The sequence below is a fragment of the Rhinolophus sinicus genome, linkage group LG15 (genome assembly GCF_036562045.2).
Source record: "Rhinolophus sinicus isolate RSC01 linkage group LG15, ASM3656204v1, whole genome shotgun sequence".
Classification (NCBI taxonomy): domain Eukaryota; kingdom Metazoa; phylum Chordata; class Mammalia; order Chiroptera; family Rhinolophidae; genus Rhinolophus; species Rhinolophus sinicus.
Genome location: NC_133764.1, coordinates 47,858,243 through 47,866,414, shown reverse-complemented (window position 1 = coordinate 47,866,414; position 8,172 = coordinate 47,858,243). Strand labels below are relative to the sequence as shown.

The window sequence follows — 8,172 nt, the reverse complement described above, 5'->3', positions numbered from 1 at the left end:
GAAGCAGGAGGCCCCTGCTGTTCCCTAAAAGCGAATGCTCATGAATCCGATTCACAGGACTTTCCATTCGTCCCAAGCCCAAATGAAGTGAGACAGAAGCTTCCTCTTGCCTGCCGTCTTCTAGCCTTGCATCTTTCCTCTGGAGAGTTTCTGTGATGCCTGCCTCAGGACCCACCTATTTCTCCCCTTTTAATTGCCTTGGAGGAAACAAAGAAATTTTGATTTTATAACTCTGGGGTTTCTTTGTAGCACAGTGGGACATCTACAAGGGGAGCGCCCCATGAATATTAAGAAAGCTTGATGGGGACTCCAGTAAGTTGTCAATGAAACTGCTGCTCTGGCTGGCAGCCAAAGCCACAGTAGAGGTTGGGGTGCCTCTACTAAAGATGTAAGTGGTACCCAGTGATGGCTGTAATTACACAACTTATATAAATAGTCAGAACTTTGGCCACTGCTTCCTCAGACCTTTCAGTGCCTTCCTCCATCTCTCAGATCAACCCCATATACTCCAAGCTTGCTTCGCTAAGTCTCCTGCGTATGCTGTATCTCAGCAGTTTCTTTCCCAGTGCCCAGGGCCTTGGATCTAGTTACGTGACTCCAGAACCCTCCGTTGTATCCTTTTACTTTCGGTTCTTAAACCAGGTTATGTGTAACCCAGTAAAGCTGGGAATGGGAAGCCAAGAATAGGACTGGTACACGTCCCTGGTGTATCAATTTCACTTTCAGAGTTGGGTAAAATGGTAGACAGTTCAACCGGAAATTTTGGAACCCTTTTTTATGTTTAAGTCAATATGGAACATTATGGAATACACAGTCAATTCACATGAAGCTTTAAGATCACCTTCAAAGGTTTTCATGCTTGTGGAGGCCCCTTTGGGCTATCTTCTGACTTTTTCAGTTACCTACTCACTCCATTCTAATGCTATGATACCCTTGTGGACAAGTCCCACAAGCACTTCCTTTTTTCTCTCTGTCTCACCTGCCTCCAGATCCTTTCTCTAGGTAATTTAAATGCATTTATATGGATCTCTCAGCTTTCCCTTTTTTTTTTTTTTAACTCTTTTTCTAAGTGATCTCTTCCTCCAGAACCTTTCTTGTTCCCAAACTAATTATCAAAGCCTCTATCTTTAAAATCCCTCTACAATTCTTTTAAGTCATACAGAGGAGGTGTTACACAAACAGCTGTCCATCCTTCCAGTCATGGCCCAAACCAGTCCTGATTCACCTCAAGGTTCCCAGAGCTTGGGGTGCTACAGCAGTGAAGGATTCTCCTCTTAAGACAGATAGAAAGGGAGTCCACTGCTGCCATTTCATACATCTTCCTTGACTCAATCCCAGTCCCTCCCTGGAAATACCAGGTGAGCCAGGAGATGAGCCTGATTATGGGTTTACAGAATCACGTGACATAAAAGAATGTCATTGGATGGACCAACTCCCAATTAATAAGGGCATTTACTTGGGCTAGACTGTGTGGCCTCTTTGAAGGTCTACCACAAACTCTGATTTCATGGGTGTATTGCCTTAAGAGGAGTCCTGACTTAGCAGGAAGCCCAAGTAAAAAATTTTATGGGACAAGAGACTCTTCTGAGGAAGGCAAATAACAGACTGATGTGAAGGGCATTTGAAAAGCAGTGAAGATGTAAAAAGAAAAAAGACATTATATACTATGCCCACACCCTCTGCAGAGGGGATATAAATGCTCCCCAGAAGAAGGAGACCTACAAGGGAACTGGGACTCTGTCTTCAGCTGGCACCACGCTCCCTCCCAGCACCATGCCTTACAACTGCTGCCTGCCCAACCTGAGCTGCCGCTCCAGCTGCCCCTCCCGGCCCTGCGTGGCCCCCAGCTGCCATAACATCCCCCTGCCCGGGGCCTGTAACATCCCCGCCAATGTGGGCAACTGTGGCTGGTTCTGCGAGGGCTCCTTCAATGGCAGCGAGAAGGAGACCATGCAATTCCTGAATGAACGTCTGGCCAGCTACCTGGAGAAGGTGCGCCAGCTGGAGCGGGACAACGCGGAGCTGGAGTGCCGCATCCAGGAGCGGTGCCAGCAGCAGGAGCCCTTGATGTGCCCCAGCTACCAGTCCTACTTCCGGACCATCGAGGAGCTCCAGCAGAAGGTGAGGGGCCTTGACGTCATCTGGAAGCAAGGGAGTTTGCTCTGCTTCTCAGTCTGAGGTAGAGAAGTGTATTTCTTGCTTCTATGCCAGCATGACTCTTGCTTCCCCCTTTCACCTTCAGAATGGCTTTTTAAACCATTTTGAAGAAGTCGATGGTTTTATATTTATTTTCAATCTGCACTAAGCAACCTGTTATTCCCCAGACGCTGTGCACCAAGGCGGAGAACGCCAGGCTGGTGGTGCAGATTGACAACGCCAAGCTGGCCGCAGACGACTTCAGGACCAAGTGAGTTGGTCAGAACGTGCACTGATGTCCACGCCTTTTATTGAATCTCCAGTTAAAGAAAAGGGATTTCCAGAGCTTTCCTGAACAACAGTTTGATCCGCTGGTTGTAAAGGATTTGTCAGAGATGGAGGGGAACTCAGCAAAGGGATCACAAAAATAGATAAGGGCTCAAATCACTCTGTTTACTTTGGAATCAATAGTGGGTCTTGACTGAGCCCCCAGAACTCTCTGCTTCCTGGTTTTACTCATCATGGAAAGTGGGAAGAAAGGGGAATGGGGTATTCAAGATCATCCCTGTGAGTCTTGAAGGTCTCCAGGTACAGGTTTGACCCCATGCTTGTGCAGGTACGAGACGGAGCTGGGCTTGCGGCAGCTGGTGGAGTCGGACATGAACGGCCTGCGCAGGATCCTGGACGAGCTGACCCTGTGCAAGTCGGACCTGGAGGCCCAGGTGGAGTCCCTGAAGGAGGAGCTGCTCTGCCTCAAGAGCAATCACGAGCAGGTGAGACTGGAAAAGAGAACTAAAGAAACCTGATTCAGCCTCAGGCTGAGGGTAGCTTTGAGTGATTTGGAGTGGCTGAATCAGAACTACAAGGCTGAGGGTGACTATTTCCTTTAAAAACATCAACACTAAAAAAAAGAAAAGAAAAAACAACCACCAACACTTCATGATGAAAGTAAAAATGGAGAGATGAAACTGATTTATGTTCCCAGATAAGGTGTCTCTTTCACACAAAACTGGTGCATCATTTGGGTTTCCCAGAGCGCCCCCATCAGCTTGTGATTGGTTTCTGACTTGTAGAGGGAGCCCCTGCATTGTTCTGTTCATGGTGTGCAAGGTCATTTCTTGCCTTCAAAGGCCAGAAAAAGCAATCTTGGTTAATCGGAGCCTCTCCTCTTTCAAAGTCTTCGTGACAAATAACTTGGAACTTCTTCTATCTCCTGGGAGGGTCCATGGCATGATTTTCTTACTTGATGGCAAGAATGATTTGATATACAATCTAAAATTGTACAGCGAACTCTTTATACTATAAAGTCATCTGTAGCCAGTTTGCAAACTGGGAAAGTTGGGCATTGGTCCATCCTGCAGTGGTACCCAAGCATATCCTTGGGAATTTTTTCTGAACCCAAAGGTGGTGGCACAGTCCTGGTGAGAAGGGAGCTGGTCTGCATGGAGCACAGATCAATTTACCTTGAACGGTCATAGACGGCTCCACTGTAGTTTCTTTCCCAAGGGAATAGACTAACAGGGCTTCAACAAGCTATGTCATTTCTTAGAGTCCATCCCTCATTGAGGATACTCACTCTTGCGTTTTCTGCATCCACAGGAAGTCAACACCCTGCGCTGCCAGATTGGGGACCGCCTCAATGTGGAGGTGGACGCTGCCCCCACAGTGGACCTGAACCGTGTGCTCAATGAGACCAGGTGTCAGTACGAGGCCCTGGTGGAGACCAACCGCAGGGACGTGGAGGAATGGTACAACACCCAGGTGGGCACCTCAGCACCTCAGCACACGGTCATTCAGGACCCAAGGCCACTCGGGGCCCCTAAGGCAGGGTCTGATCCTGTCTCTCCCCTTTGGTGTTTCAGACTCAGGAGCTGAACAAGCAGGTGGTGTCCAGCTCGGAGCAGCTGCAGACCTGCCAGGCAGAGATCATCGAGCTGAGACGCACGGTCAACGCCTTGGAGATCGAGCTGCAGGCCCAGCACAACCTGGTGGGTGTGGTTCAGACCTCCTGGTGAGAGATGTGAGGTCGGGGGATCCGAGTCCCTGGGATGCTCTGTGGGCCATGCTCTCCCTAACTCTTGAAGCTTGGACTTCTCTGGAACCCTATGGAGAATCCCGGTAAAGGAGCTGCCCTGACATCCTATATCTTCCCCACACAGAGGGACTCTCTGGAGAACACGCTGACAGAGACGGAGGCCCGCTACAGCTCCCAGCTGGCCCAGGTGCAGTGCATGATCACCAACGTGGAGTCCCAGCTGGCCGAGATCAGGGGTGACCTGGAGCGACAGAACCAGGAGTACCAGGTGCTGCTGGACGTGCGGGCGCGGCTGGAGTGTGAGATCAACACGTACCGGGGCCTGCTGGAGAGCGAGGACTGCAAGTGAGTATCTGGCTGGAGGTGTTTGGTGAAGCCATGCACACACAGAAGTGTATTTTGCAGCTGGACTCCAGGCAAAGATATTGCATACCTTGGAGAGAGAAATTATGCCTTCACAGCAGACATGCTCAAACAGAACTCAGAAGAACTCATATGGCCATCATTAAAAACATAAAATGACAAGGATTATTTGATGTACAAACTGAAATTGTACAGCCAATTCTTTGCATTCTACTAGGTAACATTGATATGCGATCAGTGATATTTCTCAAGTTTCATAATAATGTATTTTGTAGAGGGAGCATTTTCATACACTACCTCATCGGGCCTTACAGTTAAGACCAGGCAGGCTGGATCAGTATTCTCTCCACTCTGTAGGTGAAGTAACTAGGGCTTAGAGAAGTTAAGGGACTTTCCCAAGGTCACCAGCTAAGAATGGAGTGTTAAGAGTCAAAGCCAGAGTTTTAGAGTTTCTGTCTAGAACTTTTGGCGCTTTATGACAGGAAGACCATGAGCAATTTCACCGTGAGCTTTGTAGCAGGTGAGCCTGTGACCTTCTTGGTTAAAGGTCAGGCCAAAGGACAGGCATTCCACTTTTGGGGTCTCTCTGGTACATAGTACAAGCCTCCCTCAATTCACTTTTCCACATCATTCTTTTTCTTCAGGTTACCCTGCAACCCCTGCGCCACCACCAACGCATGCGGCAAGCCCATTGGGCCCTGCGTCACCAATCCCTGTGTCCCCTGCACGCCCTGTGCTCCCCCTGCCCCCTGCACACCTTGTGCTCCCCGCCCCCGCTGTGGGCCCTGCTCCTTCGTGCGCTAGAGTCCAGGGGCTGCCAGAGGAACAGGAGGCAGGGCCCAGGGCTCTAGGGCTTTGACCTGGCCCTGGTTCATTTGACACAAGGGCCTGAACACACAATTTGCATGTCTGGAGTCGTCTCGGTGGGCCAGCCAAGAAACGCACCCACCCTTTGCTTCGTAGGGGTCTGTTCCTTCTTTGCTAATCCACAGAACCCTCCCAAGTGCCAGCAGCCTTCCCTTGGAACCCTCCTAATAAACTTGATTTTCCTGGTGAAGCAGATGTCTTTCTCATTGGTATTCATTTGTTTCGCCACGCCCATTACTTGAACACTCTATAAAAACCCACTTGAAAGTCAGGCTATATAATGCCTGACTCGGATACAGGAGCCATTCCATGCCTGGTGGACAGAGGGTTGGCCCGGCACCCTGGACCCATGGGTGAGGCAGAGTGGCTGGAGGGAGAGCAGGGCAGCTGCAGGGCTGTGGCCCCGCTCTCCCTTTGACCATTCCTGGGTTTTTCCCACTCTCCCCTCTTGGCCTGGACATCTGCTAGAGATGATTATATCCAAATCTGAAGGGAGGAGGCATGAGCTCGGGTCTGGAAAAGAGGCTCTGGAAAGCTCATTTTTTCTAAGCAGGAAGTTTTAGGTCCAGCACTATATTATCTGGGTTACCGGTGGTCCCAGCAGCCTCAGGAGCACCCAGCAAAGGGACCCTCTGGCTTGCCTGCTGTGGACCGTTATCAACCTGCGCTCCAGCGGCTTGCGTTCCTCCCAGCTCTGGGGCTTAGAGACCCTCTTGACTCTTCACCCGATACTCCTGCCTTTCTCAATTCAGTCCAACAAGTGCGTGTTGAATACCTACTCTGTGCAGACTCTGGAGGGTGGGGAGGAGAGAGACATAAAGACAGACACAGTCTTGGCTGCAAGTTACTTATAATTTATTAAAAGGAATAAAACTCGTCCCCAAATCGTGCTAATATAAGGCATAGTCCCTGCACTACAAACACAGGCTGGCGAGGCAAGCCAGTCTCTGAGGACTGAAAGGGACAGCAGCGTTCACCAGATTGGGTATATTTCTTTAACTGTAATGAAGAGCCATGGAAGTAATAAGTATTTTCTTGCTGAAACCTCAGAGGAGCATTTTGACAGAAAGGGGTCAGCGGCCACTCAGTTCTCTACTTTTCCCCACTAACCGACCCATCACACCAGGCTTCCCGAGGCTGGTGTTGGATCTCACTTTGGTGAAACACAGGCTCGTGTACTGAAATAATAAAATGAATTAAAATTATATATGGATATAATTATTTTTACATATATTATATATATGGTGCCAAAAAATGTACACACGTTTTAAGAAAGGGAAACTGCATTCAAATTGTAATACTCAATATATACCGATAACAAAAGATGAATACAAGTCACGTGTGACTTCTGCAATTACAAGAGGTGCTCAAAGTGGTTTCCATCAGCATCCAGACAGTTCTGATTACAGTGAACTACTGCTTGAGCAACGTTGACCAGAGTGTCCACTTGTATACATTTTTTGGGCACCCTCTGTATATATATTTAATCATAGTTGACATTCAGTATTATTCTACTTTAGCTTCATGTGTATAGAGCAGTGGTCAGGCATTTATACAGTCTATGAAGTGATCCCCTGATATGTCCAGTGCCCATCTGACCCCTACATAATCTTTATAACATTATTGATTATATTCCCCATACTGTATTTGCTATCCCCGTGACTATATTGTGACTCTGAATTTGTACTTTTTAATCCCTTCACCTTCTCCCCCATCCCCACTCCCTCCCATCTAGAAACCATCAGGATTTTTTCCCCCAATGTCTCTGAGTCTATTTCTGTTTTGTTTGTTTGTTTATTCTGTTCTTTAGATTCCACATATAAGTGAGATCATATGGTATTTGTCTTTCTCAGTCTGACTTATTTCACTTAACATAATATTCTCTAGGTCCATCCATGTTGTTGCAAATAACTTCACTCTTTTCTATGGCTGAGCAATACTCCATTGTATAAATGTACCACAGTTTCTTCATCCAGTTGTCTATCAATGGGCATTTTGGTTGTTTCCATATCTTGGCTATTGTGAATAGTACTGCAATAAATATAGGAGTGGATATATTTTTTTGAATTAGTGTCTTGGATTTCTTTGCATAGATACCCCGGAGTAGAATTGCTGGGTCATAAGGTAGTTCCATTTTCAATTTTTTGAGGTAGCTCCATACTGTTTTCCATAGTGGCTGCACCAATTTGCTTCTCTCCACATCCTCACCAACACTTGTTGTTTGTCGATTTATTGATGATGCTATTCTGACAGGATTATTAACCATTTTGATTATTGCTGACTTCACACATAGTCTAGCTTCTTAAGAATAAAGAAGTATGGTCATCTCTAAAATTTCTTTTTGGTTTCATGCCCAATAGTAGAATTTATATATTGTCCTGCTGTTTTTCACGTCACCATTTCTCTCTTCTTTAAATCTCCAACTCAGCTCCATACCAGGTGTATATGTTCCATTCAGCATGATTTGATACTCTTGGCCCCAGGCCCATCTTCCTCATTATCTTCTCCTTCTCCTTCCTTTTCTTCTCTTCCTTCTTCTTCTCCTTCTTTTTCTCTTTCTCCTCCTCCTCCTTCTTCTTTTTAAAACTTTTATTTATTTAAGTGTGTTTTTCCAGGACCCATCAGCTCCAAGTCAAGTAGTTGTTTCAATACAGTTGTGGAGGGAGCAGCTCACAGTGGCCCATGTGGGGATCGAACCAGCAACCTTGTTGTTAAGGGCACTGCGCTCTAACCAACTGAGCTAACTGGCTGCCCTCCCAGGCCCATCTTCT

At 47.3% G+C, this 8,172-nt stretch overlaps 1 protein-coding gene across 1 annotated transcript; it reads left to right on the top strand.

The window, feature by feature from the left end:
• The first annotated feature begins 1,773 nt into the window (after positions 1 to 1,773).
• On the top strand, positions 1,774 to 5,338 carry LOC141568819 (keratin, type I cuticular Ha3-I-like). The gene is made up of 7 exons (XM_074319552.1): positions 1,774 to 2,121; positions 2,325 to 2,407; positions 2,753 to 2,909; positions 3,736 to 3,897; positions 3,999 to 4,124; positions 4,296 to 4,516; positions 5,179 to 5,338. Exons 1-7 carry the CDS (start codon positions 1,774 to 1,776, stop codon positions 5,336 to 5,338), a joined length of 1,257 nt encoding a protein of 418 aa, XP_074175653.1.
• The last annotated feature ends 2,834 nt before the right edge of the window (positions 5,339 to 8,172 follow it).